This window comes from Carassius auratus, chromosome 1 (genome assembly GCF_003368295.1).
Source record: "Carassius auratus strain Wakin chromosome 1, ASM336829v1, whole genome shotgun sequence".
NCBI lineage: Eukaryota > Metazoa > Chordata > Actinopteri > Cypriniformes > Cyprinidae > Carassius > Carassius auratus.
Genome location: NC_039243.1, coordinates 25,377,591 through 25,394,352, shown reverse-complemented (window position 1 = coordinate 25,394,352; position 16,762 = coordinate 25,377,591). Strand labels below are relative to the sequence as shown.

The following is a 16,762-nucleotide window of genomic DNA, read 5'->3' as shown; positions in this document are numbered from 1 at the left end:
TGGAACGTTGCTTTGAAATGTTCAAGTGTTTGTGTGTTTCTTTAAATATACCTCAAAATATAAATATTGTATTTTATATTTCACTATACCAGGCACCAGCCCGGGATATTACAATGCACAACACCGCAGCAAAGATTAGCAATTACTTCTTAATTAAGCAAACATTACCTTAAGTTCTCAAACAATTAAAGGCAGAAAATCAGTCAATAATAATATAAGAAGAAGAAGAAATGACAAGAAGGCTTGGTTTTCTCTTTTTTCATTAAGCTATATTGTTATATTAGCCTATATATGTTATACTATTCGCGTGCTTTTACACTATAGTTTATACATTACCAAATCTCTTATTTATGTTTTATACATATATTCAGCTCTTATATTTATATTAACCAACACAACTTTGTTCACACTAATAATCACCAATATAGCATTTGAATAAATGTTGTGTAGCCTACTCCGTTTAATTGCGAACGCTTTTCACAGAGCACAGCCGCATATGTGTAATAAAACGCATTAATGCTGTAGAAAAACTGGTATTGATAAATCTTTGGACTTGGTACCGAAGTACTGGTGTTACTTTGATATCCCTAGAAATATGTAGCTTAATGTACCATATACCTTGCGCATCGACCTTTATCATGTCAAGTATCTCAAATGCAGACATGGAGATAATTGTTCTGCTTTGTTCCAAAACGCATGATGCAGCATATTTCTTCATTAGAGAGAGGTTTGGCACATAAAATAAAACATCAAAGATTTCTCCTGTCCCCCTGTGAGGGGAGAGCGACAGCCGTTTCATCTTCATGCCAAGAGGAAGTAGATCCGTGCGCTGTGCAAGGAGCGCGGAGAGATATTAAGAGCGCTTTGTGTGTGTGCAGATCGGAGAGAGTTCAGTCAGTGAGCAGAGAGAGCGGTTGAGAGTGTCGGTACCATGCAGGGATTCGGAAATTACAAACTTCATGAAAAGCCACCAAGCAAAGGACGTTAGTACTGAAATAGGTATGTACGATTTAGGAAGTCTTAATATTGCGCGAGGACTTATTGGACGTGTTCTAGTTTTGTGCTATTTTCAGAAATGCGTAAAAGTTTCAGTCAGCTCGCGGTGTAAAGTTCCCGTTGGGAGTCCTCCACTGCTCTCCGTAGTGGAAATAGGGCAGCTTTGAAGTTAACCGTAGGTGGGCAAAACTGTCGGAATACTTCATGTGTTCAGTTGTAGTTTAATTATTTAAGGTAAGCGGTCCAGAGTGGTCAGCTAATTGTTTTCGAATCGGAACAGTTGATACATCTGGCCAGCGCATGAAGGCATCAGTGTGGCGACGTGAAATGAATAAGAACTGACGGACTGGGGGATGGGGATACACTTTAACAACGGAGCAGAAGCCCGTCTTTTGTTGCTTTGGTATTTTGTTTCCATTCCAAAGGCTAAATTGCCGTATATTTAGGAGAGTTAACAGCGAGGTTCCTGCGAAAGCATTCAAATAGAAGGCTATGTTGTTTAGTGTGCTAAAAACCAAAAGGTTGTATGGTTCTCTGGTATTTCTGATAAAGTTCAGTCATATTTATTTAATTTCTGAACGACATACTGACGGTTGTGAGTCTTTTACTGTTTTATACGCTCGAGGGCACGAATAGTTGCGAGGATATTTGGAAATCTCGAGCACGCGCTCGCGGAGTTCTCTGCTGTACATTGCTTCAAAAAGCAAAACCACTTATTAAATGTTAAATGCTGTATTAATGTTAAGAATGTCTACATTGCTCCATACTTTTAGCGAAAGATTAATGCGAACAGATGAAACGAATGCTGAAAGTTTTCTAGATATTTTTTTTGGTTAGCCATGCTAATTACACTTTCCTGATGTGCAGCATATCAGAAAATAAACAAAACAATTAAGTATACTACTAACCATCATTCAATGCCTTTCTTACAGCTAATACAAAGCATAAATGAATACATATTGTAATAAGCTCTTCTTTGTAGTGTATTAGTGAGTTCCGGTAAATAATACAGATCAAAGTAAAATAAAGTTTTCGTATTTGATCATTTTTTTTCATAGTGATTAACACAATTGTTAATGTTTTCTTATTTATGAACATAATATTGAATACATCTCTGTACACATTGCATTGTTTTTAGCTAAAGAAGATTATGTCAGGAAGCAGTGAGAATAATGTATAATTTATTCAAGAAGCAGTGGAATGTGACTATATGTATACAAAAAAGGCACTTCCATCCTCACAGTGTTCATGACAGTTCATCATTTGGCCTATCAGCTGTCATGGTGTCTGTGGTGAAGTTGGAAATATAGACAAATAGTCAGTGGCTGTGTCTATGGATGCTGATGCACTAATCGTATTTGTTTTGAGTGATGATATACCGTAAACAGATATTCAAAAGTTGCCTGTCAGTTTCTTTTCTGCTGCAACCCAGATCGTAATGATAATTTAAGAGGTGATAGATATGAATTTTCAGATAGAAGACTCAAACCATGCAAATATGTCCCAAATGTACTAAATCTATTAAAATTGGAGCTTCATTATCTCTTAACTTTTTTCTCTTTATTCTCCACAGTTTCAGTGAGGAGTGCGCTGCAAACATGCAGAACCACGTGACTTCACTTCTGGTGGTTCTGCTTCTCCTGTGCGGCTGCACTGGGATCCAATGCCTCGACACTGCGCACATCCCTCTGTTTACCCAGTCTGTTTACAATGCAACCATTTATGAGAACTCAGCTGCTAAGACCTATGTGGAAAGTCCTGTCAAAATGGGAATCTACATCACAGACCCTACCTGGGAAATACGGTACAAAATCGTGTTGGGAGACAATGAGAACCTGTTCAAAGCTGAGGAATATCAATTGGGAGACTTTAGTTTTTTGCGAATAAGGACCAAAGGAGGTAGCAGTGCTATTCTTAACCGGGAGGTTAGAGACCACTATATTCTCACAGTCAAAGCCATGGAAAAGAATTCAAATGCTGAGGCACGAACACAAGTCAGGATTCAGGTACTGGACACAAATGATCTTCGACCACTGTTCTCTCCAACCGCTTATAGCATATCTATACCAGAAAACACAGCTATTCGCACAAGCATAGCCAAAGTGATGGCGACGGATGCAGATATCGGCACGAACGGAGAGTACTACTACAGCTTCAGGGAATGGACGGAAATGTTTTCGGTCCACCCCACAAGTGGTGTAGTTACGCTAACTGGAAAGCTGGACTACTCTGAGACAAAGCAGTATGAATTAGAGATTTTAGCAGTGGATCGAGGCATGAAACTGTATGGTAGCAGTGGATTTAGCAGCATGGCTAAGTTAACGGTACGAGTAGAGCAGGCCAACGAGCACGCACCGGTCATCACTGCTGTAACCCTAGCGCCCTCAGACACAGACAAGGACCCTACTTATGCTGTTGTGACTGTCGAAGACAATGACCAAGGTGCTAACGGTGAGATAGCATCTCTCAGCGTGGTTGCAGGCGACCCTCTTCAGCAGTTTAAAGCCATGCGGACCAGTCCAGGCAGTAAGGAATATAAAATCAAAGCAGTTAAGCAGGTTGATTGGGATAGTCAGCCCTTTGGATACAACCTTACACTCCAAGCCAAAGACAAAGGGAGTCCACCCCAGTTTTCATCTGCAAAGGTCATCCATGTCACGTCCCCCCACTTTAAAGTAGGGCCTCCTAAGTTCAATCAAGCTATTTACAGAGTCAATGTGAGTGAATTTGCACCACTGCACACACCTGTTGTAATGGTAACAGCTGTGCCAAAGTATCCTCAGCTTAAGTATGCATTCAGACACAAATTGGATAAAAATCATTTTACCATTAATGCTGATACAGGCTTGATCACAACAGCTGGGCCCCTTCATGCAGACTCTGTGAACAAGTATGAATTAGAAGTTGTGACCAGCGACAAAAAAGCATCTGCAAAAGTAATCATCAATGTGATCGACGTGAACAACAACGCACCAGAATTCAAACAGACATCTTATAAAGCTAGCATTGATGAAAATATGCCCAAAGGTACTAGTGTACTAACCGTAAAAGCCACTGATTTAGACAGTGGGGAAAATGGATATGTCACTTACAGCATTGCCAATGTGAATCCCCAGCCGTTCGTCATTGACTACTTCTCTGGTGTCATCAGTAGTTCCGAGATTTTGGATTATGAACTGATGCCAAGGATTTATACCTTGAAAGTGCGGGCGTCAGACTGGGGTTCCCCTTTTCGACGTGAGCTGGAAACTCAGGTTACAGTTACACTTAACAACTTGAATGACAACAAGCCACTTTTTGAGAATGTGGATTGCAACATAATTGTGCCAAGAGACCATGGCCTTGGTGAACAGATCACGACGGTGTCTGCTATTGATGCTGATGAGTTGCAGTTGGTGAGGTACAGAATGAAAGCTGGGAATGACTTGAATCTTTTTGAAATGAATCCAAACTCAGGCGTTCTGTCTTTAAAGCAGCTTTTGAGTGAGGGTGAGGCAGCAAAAGTGTCCTATCACAGCTTGCAGATCATAGCCAGTGATGGAGAACAAGAAACTCAGCCCATGTTTTTGAACATTACGGTCGTTACGGCGCGTAAACCAGTCCAAGTGAAATGTGTTGATACTGGAGTTGCCAGCATGCTGGCAGAAAAGCTGCTGCAAGGAAGCAAGATCCACAGCCAAAGTGAACCTGAAGACCACTTCCAAGACTTTCACTCTGTGAATCGCTTTGCACCCCAGTTTGCAGAAACATTTCCCAGTCTGATTGAGGTCAAGGAAGATTTGCCTGTCGGGGCCAGGATTGTCCATCTTAGTGCCACGGATTCTGACAGCGGTTTTAATGGAAAACTTGTTTACGTTATCTCTGGGGGTGATGCTGAGAGTCGTTTCGTTCTTGACATGGACAGCGGGTGGCTCAAAGTCTATGCACCTCTTGACAGAGAAACAACCGATCACTACACATTGAACATTACAGTGTATGACCTTGGAATACCCCAGAAGTCATCTTCACGTCTGCTGGATGTAAAGATCCTGGATGCTAATGACAACAGTCCACAGTTTTTACAGGACACATACTCCGTGGACATCAGCGAGGGCACTGCGGTGGGCACAGAGATCATTCAAGTGGAAGCAAAAGATAAAGATCTTGGTGATAATGGTGTGGTCACATACTCCATACTGGCAGACATGGATCAATTTTCTATTGATCCAAAAACCGGGATCGTTACGGTGAAGAAGCCTCTAGACCATGAAGTGCAAGCCAGTTTTGTGCTCAAGATAGCAGCTCGTGATCAGGCCACTGCTGAACCTCAACTTGTCTCTACTGTGTTGCTTAAAATCACACTGGAGGATGTAAATGACAACCCCCCAAAATTTATTCCTCCAAACTATCAGGTGAGAGTACGTGAGGATCTACCCATTGGTACTGTTATAATGTGGCTGGAAGCTCACGACCCTGATGTTGGGCCATCTAGCCAGGTACGATACAGCCTCATTGACAATGGGGATGGGAAATTTGAAGTAGACAAATTGAGTGGTGCCGTACGAATCGTGCAGAATCTGGATTACGAGAAAAAGCAAGTGTACAGTCTCACAGCAAGGGCAAAGGACAAAGGGAAGCCGATATCTTTGTCCTCGAGTTGTCACATTGAGGTGGAGCTTGTGGACGTGAACGAGAATCTGTACAGGCCATTGTTCCCATCATTTGTGGATAAGGGATTTATAAAAGAGGATGTGCCCATTGGAACATCAGTGATGAAAATCAAAGCTCAGGATGAGGATAAAGGAAGAGACGGAGAAATCCGTTACTCCATTCGGGATGGGTCGGGTCTGGGGATCTTTACTATCGACGAAGAAACTGGTAAGTTATCTTCCTTTCTCTTTTATCCATTCATGACTGGGGCGGAGTTGCGGGGGATATTTTTTCGGGTCATGAATTATTCAAGAAACAAATCTCATACGGATGAAAGTGGCCGGTGATAAAAACGATGCCAACGTGAAAGGGCTTGCTGTAGTAGAGGTGGTTTTTTTGTACAGAAGCAGGGATTCATATTTTGTGTGGCATCAGTTGGATACTTGCACAGGTTGGTGGAAGCAGTTGGATGTCTTTGAGAGAGCTGATGAAGAGCATCCTGATTCTTTTCATTTTTCAGCCGGAGGAGAGAGAATTGATGGCAGGAACAGATGGAGCAGCTGTCTCTCGGACCTGCTCTAGACATTCCACACTAGTTGCCGTGGTATTAAGAGGATCGCTCGCCCTCCCCACTCCCTACTTCCGTGCACACATATTTTTCTACTTCATTCTTTCTCACTGTATATTTTTCTTTTAAAATAATCAAATCAAGCACTGGCTATTTCTCATTTATAGATTATTTTGTTATGTAGGCCATAGGGTACTTATGGTACTAACCTGTATTAATGTGAGCCGTTGAGAGTTAGGGAATGGTGCTTTTTGAAGCAAACACATTTCAAAAGTCAACATCTGGACTCATTATCTTTATACAAAGAATGTATTAATACCTCTCTCAGCTGCCCTGACCACTCAAAGCACCTGTGCCAAAAGCTTAAAATAAGCAGTCTGGAATTCCAACGGTCTTTGACACAGAGAAACTATTGGCCACCCGGTAAAAAATGAAAGCCTTATATACCCAAAGATCACAAGACTGTGAATATTAAGTGTGTGTGTGTTTTTTTTTTATTTATTTTTTTTATGCTGAGCTAAATGATTAATGTACAAACAGACCAGTGAAACGTCATGCCTAAAATATGTTTTTGTGCATGCATGCAGTCAAAGTCTGGACTTTCACTAGATTATTCAAGGTGGAATTGTATTAGTACACTCAAAAAAATATATTGTTGGTCTAACTTAATAAAATTATGATGCACATTTCCATGCATTTAAACTGATTTATTTGAACTTAAATGAAGTTAAATGAACTTCTACATAAAGCCACTTTCACACTTCATTCACATTGCCAATGATTTCCCGGAATATGTGTGTGCGTTCACACACCACCCGTAAAGGTCCCATAATGACACGTGACATCAGGATGTGACGTGTAATGTAGTACTAGTCGAAAATGCCAGGCACTTTAACTTTCACTTAAGCTGGCGAACAATCTCAGATTTAGCGCAGATAATAAGGAGCTAACTGATCTCTGCTTCATTACAGTTTGCACCTATTTTTTCGGCGCAAACGTTGATCTGCCTTTAGAACACCCACACGATAACGTCACTACAACACACCCTTTAAATAAAGTTGTGACATTTGCCAACTATGGTAGCCCATACTCAGAATTGGTGCTCTTCATTTAACCCAGCACCCAGGGAGCAACTAGGGGTTCAGCGCCTTGCTCAAGGGCACTTCAGCCATGGGTATTGAGGGTGGAAGAGAGTGCTGTTCATTCACTCCCTCCCACCTACAACTCCTGCCAGGACCAAGACCTGAACCTGCGATCTTCAGGTTACAAGTCCAACTCTCTCACCATTAGGCCACAGCTTTTGTTCACACAGTGCTCGTTTCGGGACTTAATCTGGCAATGTTATTAGATCCCCAACCCGGGATCGATCCCGGAATCAATCCCGGGACGTGTTTGTGTTCACACTGAAGGCTATATGGCAGTGTTCCGGCAATTTTCCAGGACCAATGTGCAGTGTGAAAGGGGCTTAAGAAAGTAAACTAGCAGTATCTCCTTTGAATCCCTTTTAAGAAATCTTGCTTTCTTGGGTGGTAAATTTAGCATGACAGGATGTGCTGGCATAGGGATGTCCCCCCCAACAAGACCATCTGTTGGCCATTGTGCCTGCCCAGTCTTATGGAGATTGAGCTTTGCTGCAGTTCCAATGGATGGAAGCTTACTTAAAGATTTTTCCAAGTTGATTTGGAAACAGGAAATAGTTAAATTGTGTCTTGGGTGTATCAAAAATTTAGAAACCTGAATGAGTTTGTCACCACTGCAGATATAATGCTTCTAAACTTAAAAATTACTTTGCAGGGCTCAACAGTAAGCATGGTCTGCTGACCTAGGGCCAGTGTGAGAAAGTTTTGATCAAGTTAACAGAACTTTCAGTTTTACATTTATTGATATTACAGGCCTCTATCCTTTTCTTGGTGCAGTATAATCTCCATATCAAAGTTTTAATGCAATAGTTACCATGATGTTTTGTGGCTCCGAGTGTTGTCAATTGAGTCCACTCAGCACCACCCCTAACTAGAGATGCAGGTCACCGGGAGTCTCTGACCTTCTCCCCCGCTCTTTGACCCCCAAATCGATCTGTCTGCTCTGGCAACCATGCCATTGTCTTTTTCAGGGTCCTATTGTTAAGGATCATAGCCAGGACTGGTAGTAGTGCAAATATGCCTGAGGTAACAGCAGCTCTCTTGGGAATGGAAAGATTAGAAGAGTGATGGGTAGGAGGTGTTCGGGTTTGAGGTCACTACATGTGGGATGAATATCATGTTTTAAGCAAGGAATCAATCTTTAACTCAGGTTAGAGAATAGTAATAAAGAGCCATTTGTTGTTCTGCACTAAATGAGTATTTTAAGAACGAGAGGTCATCATTGCTGGAGGCTATGGATGTACCTTTAGTCATGTTTTATGAGAATGAACACCAAAAGAAAGACTGAGACACATCTGGGCCAGATTTGGTGCTTTGGACTATATTTTCCATGTGTATGTGTTGTTTACCCATTTTATTCTCTACTTCTGCAGACCCCACAGGGGGCCGAGGAATGTGCAAATTAAATGTTTTCCATCGTTCATTTCTACCCCCCATTTTGTTCTCCTCAGCCCTACATGTTTGACTTCAGTAGTTCTGCCTCGTAGGAATGTTAGGATTCCGTCATTTATATCCCGTCTTCCCATAGATGTATTTTTGTTTGCCTGAGCAGAGCAAAAGCTTCCCTCAAAAACCTCAGTTCTGAGAAACATAGTATGAGTTAAACTATTACTGCCACAATGGAACTTGACCCGATTAATGCTTGAACACTGAGTGGTTACTTGAGATTGTGTCTCTTTATTTTGTGTGTAAATAGCAAAACTAGAAATCTGTTTCTAGAACCTCCTGCAGTGTTTATTTGTGCAATTTCCACAAATATGTCAAGAGCAGAGGGCTAAAATGGACCCTGGTGAGACCTTAGTGCTTAAGCCAGGGAAATTCTGCCATGTGTGTGTGTGTGTGTGTGTGTGTGTGTGTTTGTCAAGATGACACACACACACACACACACACACACACGTTAATGAGGTATGCCACTAAATTGATTGATGTCACCAGAGCTGTGCAAAGAGTCTAGTGCCTTTATTTAAGAATCCGCCCATGGTAAATGGGAAGATAAAGCTGGAGAGCAAAGTCACAGGTCAAGGACCTTAGACTTTGATATTTATTCTTATATTAAGTCTTAGAAATAGATGGTTGCTGATGCTGAGTTTTCTCTAGGGACACTGTGAGTGAAAAACAACCACACCACCACACACACAGACACGTATATATCTGAGAAAATCAGCGAGACCTGGTTAGTCTTAAATTGGGAAGTCTTGCTTTACTACCTTTAATGGGATGAGTTAAAAACTTATTTTAAGAAGCAACACATTAAAGGTGATGAAAAGGAGCTCAAATTTTGACATTGAATGCTTAATTAGGTTTAACCTTTCATTTCATCTACTAGAGCTCATTTTAAAGAACCACATCTGCCAGACAGTTTTCTCATTTGGGTTCTGAGAATAGTACATTTCTGCTTCATTTTATTAATTTGCTCTATAATGAAGTCAGCTCAGATTTTTTGCCCAGGTGACCACACAAGATGTGATATAGCAATCTACACCTCCTGTGAAAGTTTTGCAGGTGTCACCAACATTGAAATGCTGAGTAGCCACACATTTCAGCTCTTTAAATTTATGAAAATGACTCTGAAGTACATTTAGTTTGTGTTGTTATTTAATATCCCAAAGTAAAATCTAAATAGCCTTTAAAAATTTGGATCAATTTGTGTTAAATCCACTGAGATTACAATTTCTCAACTATGTGAAAAATAGTTGTAGTTTTGATGAAAAAACTCACAAGTGACATACACTACACTTGTTTTTTTTTTTTTTTGCTTAGAAAAATCATCCAGATATTTGAAGTGCATTTCCTGTTGGAATTCTCATTGCAAAAAGACTAAAATGGCATGGAATAGTGCATAAGCATGCAAATTCGGATGCACCTACCTACTCAGAAATCAGCATACAGAGATACCTGCTTGAGCCAGACACCATTAGGTCAGAGAGTGCCCCATAATGCAGAGCATGCAACCATGTCTAATCCTTGACTCACTGCACAAAAATATCTGTCTGTGCATGAAGCAGCATAGAAAGCCATGATTTCTTCCACATTGCTGTTCCCCATGTGACTGATGATAAGAAAATGTAGACTGACTTGCAATATAACTATTCTTTTAATAAAAAACATTTAAAACTTCTGGTTAAGAAGTTTCAAAGATTGATTATTCACTAGGCAAGGCCAAAATCTTCAAACACGGTCTCTAAATGCATTTTAATTTATGTTCTCGGTACTTCGTTTTATTAACATAACTGTTAACATCTTTCTCTCTTAAGTCCATATGCTCTGGCAAGCCTTTTTTGAATTCTCTTTGAAGACTTACAACCCCACTATATTTTTAGAAACTTTTCAAATTGCATTTTTGTAGTGGAAACCAATGCAGTGTTTTTGAAAACTCAGTCCACTTGATACATGCTGACATAAATTAAGTCCTCTGTTCATTAACAATTCTTTTAGCATTTTTGTGGAAGATATTCAGAGAACGGAATTTGTTCTTCTATGAACTGGCACATAAGTGTATTTGTCAAACTACAGTGGTTGAGCCGTATGTTTTTGGTTTCCCAAAAAAGAACCAGTAAGATTCATTGATTTGTAATCCGACTACACTGATCGGCCTGTTTTTGATTTCCCTAAAAATAACTGGATCATAACTCAGTGGTTTATGACTCGTACCTTACTGGTCATTTTGTGTGCTTTTTAGATTCTGTAGAGGTTTAGTGGCTTTACTGAATACTAAAAAGGAAAACACTAACAGAGTAGTTTGGTTCTAGTATTTTCAAAACTAGTTCCCATCCTTTATCAAAAATGCTTTATCTTTGCTTTGCAACATATATTGACTGTTGTACCTCTGAATAGTGAAATGGTACTTATTGAAGACATGAATTAGTATGATGTACAAAGCACTAGTATGAGAGTGTGCATGTGCTGCTTATTGTGCCGTATCCTCTGTATGCCCTTCCTATGGGGAGAAAGGTTGGCTGATTTGCTCTGATGCCAGATAACAGAGGAATGTACTGACGGCTTTGTCTTCTCATGTTTGGCTACCTTTCAGTTGGCCCGGGCAGAAAGAAAGGGAAGGGGTCATCTAAATGAAAGGGGTCAGGAATGAGTTTTTTCTCCTGTCATGCCATACCTGGTACCATCACATTTTCCACCAAGTGTCACAATATTAAGCCTATTATGCGACTACTCTCTTTTACCAGTCTCGCCATCTCATTTCTCTTTTTCTGTCTCTCAGGAGTGTGACTACTTCATTTCCACTTTTTGCAGAGGGCAAATGACTGTGACTGGCTGACTCTGTGTAGTCTTTGCTTGAGTCGTGTTGCTGGAGCAAACGGATTCTGGAATGCAGGATCAGGAGTTGATTGTAGGGTGCTAAATGAAAAGCACACTTTCCCTCGTTAAAGTCAACTGCCTTCCCCAACTATCAGGTCCCATTTTTGGGAACTAGTGCTGAAGTTAACTCTTGTAATTTTAATGTTCCCTAAATAAATGCCAGTTGTGCAAAAGAATGCCGTTTATGCCAAAGACAAACCAGCAGTGGAGTGTTTTTGGTCTTAGACGTGTGCGCTACAGGATTGATGGTTTGACGTCAAGCCCAGTGTTTCATACTCAAATTCCATATGCCATGGTCCAGCTCTCAGACATGCCAATTCCCATTACGGTGGGCGATGTTGCAGTGTTCACTGTTCCCCTGTGATGTAACAGATTTTTTAACGAGAATCTAAGGCGAGTGACAGCAGATGTAAACATGGCGCTGGTGGAAGCAGAGTGCGAAACCAGAGACGCTAACCACCGACGCGAGACAAACTGTATGATACATCTGCTCCCAAACTATATCTGACTGTGCGTCAAAGTTAACTGGCATTTTAGCATTGCACATCTTGGGACTATGTATGTCACACCCACAGCTTTTCCACTCAGAGTTTAGAAATGAGAAATGAAGATGAATTCTTTTTATTTCACTGTTGGGCTTCTGTGCTCGACAGATAATCACAACAGCTTGTCACGAAGGCACAACAAATTATTGCATCATGGACTGTTTAGCAAAAATGCAGTGTTTTTCACAAAAATCTTGCACCTCTTTTTGAAATACCTCCATTTAGACAAATTTAGTGTTTTGTATGAATTTTGACAAACACAAACCAACATTCAAACAAAGGCATAACAAATAATTGCATAGTCCTATTACAGTGATGTTGCCGATTTAGTTCGTGTTGTTTGAAGACGGTGAGCGTGCGGCCGGGGGTCGCTCTCTCTGGCGCACTCTCTCTCTCTCGCACTCTCTCTCTCTCTCGTGCTCTCTCTCTCTCTGCCCTGTTAAACTGACAGGACTTAAAAACACATGCAAATGATAAACTTTCACTCCGCAATTAATCCGCGAATCACATTCGTCAAGGGCCTGTACAGTTAATGAATAATGGATCAACTACGACAGCCTACATCGCACATCCTGCGATGTGACTATCGTGGACTCGTACATCACGATATCGATGCTTAAATGACACACCGTTTTTATTAATCTTTGTAAATGTTAGTTAATGAAAATACAGTTGTTCATCGTTAGTTTTGTTAAATCACATTGTCTTAACTAATGTTAAAAAGCAATAAAAAATTATTTAATAATGCGATAATAAATGTTGAAATTAACATTAATTAAGATTAATAAACCCTAGAAGAATTGTTCCTGCTTAGTTCATGTTAACTAAAGTAATTTACTAATGTGAACTAATGAACCTTATTCTAAAGTGTTACCAGATTTTTTTTTATGCAGCCCCCATTGTGGTGGTGTTAATATATATATATATATATATATATATATATATATATATATATATATATTAGGGATGTCAAATTTCGATTATTTCCATGATCGATCGTCGTTTAAATTAACGATCAATTAATCGATTAATCGTTAACCATAATACTGCAAAATGCGTCTATTGCAGGCACACAGTCAGCGGTATGACAGGATGTGCAAAAGCCACACACACACACACAAAACGCTTTCTCACTTGAATTAAAGAGGTTTTAGTCTGAATAAAATGCTAGTAGCAGGATTATAAAATGAATAGATGCGATTATGATCATTTGATAAAATGAAGAGAGCGCGCCATACTTTTGAGGTCATTTTACTTTGTTGACAGTTTCCAATCCCGCACGGAGAACGCTGAACGCGCCTCTTTAAATGGTTTTGTGGTGCTCGTTGTTGTATTTTAAAGCACAATTGCGATGTTTTCAACTGACATTATTGTATAAAATTATCCGAAATGTGGAGCGCATGTGACTGCGCTGCACATTAAGTGAACTACATCGGCGCTGCTGCACCAAAACACAGTTGCTCACATTAATTTGATCCTGCTGGATTCTGTCCTAGAAAATGTCAGATTTTTTAAAATCCGGCATACAGCGCATTAGATCGTGGATGAGCGAGCGCGGATTTGGCTAGATTTATTTGGAGGTTATTGCTCATGTCTCATTCGGCACAAATCGAAATGTTTCCATATTCGCAATGTATTTGAATGTTAAACTATTATTTATAATGTAAACTAGGCTTGTACTTAACACGCATTCGCATATAGACGGAAAAGATGATCCTCTTCATATGAGCAAAAACGTCCTTGGCATAACAGCAGAGAGGACCGGTATACTACGGTCTATTTAAACTGAATGCTCCAGGAATGTGTCGGTCACAGCGCCTATTAATCGCTGTTTTGAATCCAGCAATTATTTATTTAGAAATGATAAGATCTGATTATGACAAGTGTGGTATAAAAGCTTTGTTTATTAGAGGAATAATAGGTTAACTGGAAAATGTTACATCGCGACCATGCTTTTGGACCCCATAGTCTTCATTTACGCGGCTTTGTTCTGGTTTGCCGGTTGGTCACGAATTTCCACAAATTCAGTATATTTAGGCATTGTTTCTTTTCCTAAATCTTCATAGTCTAACCCTCTAATTTCCCAGGTTTATTTTATTATCTTTCGCTTTTAATAACTGTTTTCGCATCTCTTACTCTGGTAAACATGGGAAGGGAAATTAAAGATTTCATGAATTAAGAATTTGTTCGATTTATTAATTTGTTCCCTTATTTCACTTAAATCATGGGTTATTTAGGGAACAAAATTAATGAAACATGGACAATTGCCACATTAATAATTCGTAGGAATGAATTAACAAGTTGTAGGAATGAATAGACTACCTGTCCTGTCACTGTGTCCCGCAGCCCTGCAAAGCGCACGATATAAAACAGTTATCTGATGAAATGATAAGTAACTACATTTCTATTGCATTTAATGTTGAAGAACTTTTATGTTGTTTCTATTTTAATGTACTTTAAAGTTTAAATCACATTAAAAGCTTAATTTGTACATTGTGAATGAATGATGATGCTTTTATATATCGTCACCGTCACTCACAGCCGCTCGCACGTGTTGAGTGCGCATGAGCCGCACGCAGCCCAACATTGAATCGGTTAACCGACCATCGATAGCCTTAATCGATTGCATCTCTTATCGACAATTAATCGATCATCGATTAATCGTTGACATCCCTAATATATATATATATATATATATATATATATATATATATATATATATATATATATATATATATATATTTATATATATATATATGAAAAAATAGCAGTTAAAAACAGCAATAAGTATAATGTAAATTGGCATTTGTCATGTAGTCTTTGCTGCAGTCAGTCTTGCCCATCTTTAAGGCTTTGCATGTTTTCAGGTTTGTAGTCACAAGACTGTCCATGTAAACTCCCTCAGAAACAATTAAAGAGTTAGCATAGGCCTATGCCTTCATTTAGACTGGTTTGTGTGTTAACACTTTAATATATGTAATATGATATCACAAGTGTCTGTGTATGTTTTGGAATGTTGGTTTTTCACAGCTTTGCCCCTAGATAACGGTTAGGTATAAATTTGGGTTCATAATTATATGTAAAAGTGTAATTAGGAGCCTAGTTAAGAGTCAGACATCTGGGGTTTGAACCAAATGACTTCTCTATTCCCCGTGTTTTACTGCCTCGCCAGACTCCTCCCTGCAATATTTTAAAGGCCTTTGATCCTCGCCACACTGAAACACTTCAAGGAGCGCACGTTTATAAATAGAAAAGTTAGAGAAAAAAGATGTGAGGCTTTCAAAATGTGAACGCAGCACCCCGTATGAAACATACTCTCACTTCATAGTCTTATCAGCCTACCCAAAAGAGGAGAGAAGAAAAGCACTCCAGCATGAACTGGGACAGTATTGCGGCAGACTAGTGATAATGCCAGTGCCGACTATGTCACTGGGCAGCTATTTCATGCTTTGAAAAAATGTTGCTACAATGGAGGACAGATATTTGCTATCAGGGCTCAAAGATTGGAGGCAATTCATGGGGGAAAGAGCATGGATAAAGTCCAGACATGATATTTAAACAAACAGGCCGGCCTCACTGCCAGTCCTCTGCAAAAACACAAGGTCTTCTGGACAATGGGATCTGTTTTGGGCATGTGTTAAAAGAAGCTCTCAACTGGAATTAATAGGCTAAAGCAAGCAGGAAAATGATGGGAGGAAAAAAAACTTTTTTTTATTTTTTTTTTTGTTGACAAATTTCCTCTTCTTTTTCATGCTCCTTTTTTGTGCCAGGTTAGAATATGTCAGCATAGTAATTTTTTCCCTCAAGATTGCAAGATTTCCACTCACTCTCTGCTTTTAAGATGATAAGATTAGTGTGATATGTAGAGCGAGACACAATGACATAATGTAAGTGTACTATATTAAGTCGGTCAAATCATTCTGTTCCTCCTAAGTATGATTTTTCCCTCCAGCCAGATGTTCCAAGCTGTTTTTTGGTGCTAGTCAGGTTGGTAGTTGCTTTGTTAGTCGGGACGATATAGTGAAGATGCAATGATGCGTAACAAGAGGCTCAAGAGACTCTACAAGCCCGTAATCACGTGTCCAGCATGCCCTGCAGATAAGATGGCTTTTGTGTGCCAGAGTGTTTGTTAAAGTCATCAAGCACTCATTCTTTAATTGCTTCCTCAATCTGCTATTAGATGCCGATAACCATAGCAGTGGAAGTCACTTTTTTTCTAAACTAGATTTGTGTTGGTTTCCAAGAGAATTTTATTGTATAATGCATCTTTTCCCATACATACATTAATAGCTTTTAAAAGTTATAAAGTTTATTCAGTACTCTAAATATTTAGGGCTCGACGTTAAGAATTCCCTGCTGGCCTACATGCTTTTTATACCTTGTAAACTTAAATTTTTGGTGTTCTTTGTGGTTCTAGATTCTACTTGCTCTCTAAAGTCAGCTAGGTAAATAATAAAGTATATTTCAGCATTTTTAAGAAATATTATAAATAATTATTAATATTACAAATTATATAAAAAAATACATGTCAATTAAAAAAATGCTAATAGTATCAGAAAGTTATTAATGGC

The 16,762-nt window shown here is 39.4% G+C and overlaps 1 protein-coding gene across 1 annotated transcript in view; it reads left to right on the top strand.

Annotated features, from left to right (window-relative positions):
• Positions 1-879: 879 nt before the first annotated feature.
• The window catches only part of LOC113105601 (protocadherin Fat 1-like), a 90,145-nt gene continuing 74,262 nt past the window's right edge, over positions 880-16,762 (top strand). The window contains 2 exon segments of the mRNA XM_026266770.1: positions 880-999; positions 2,570-5,853. Of these exon segments, the coding sequence (XP_026122555.1) occupies positions 2,595-5,853 (3,259 nt within the window). The 5' untranslated portion in view covers positions 880-999; positions 2,570-2,594.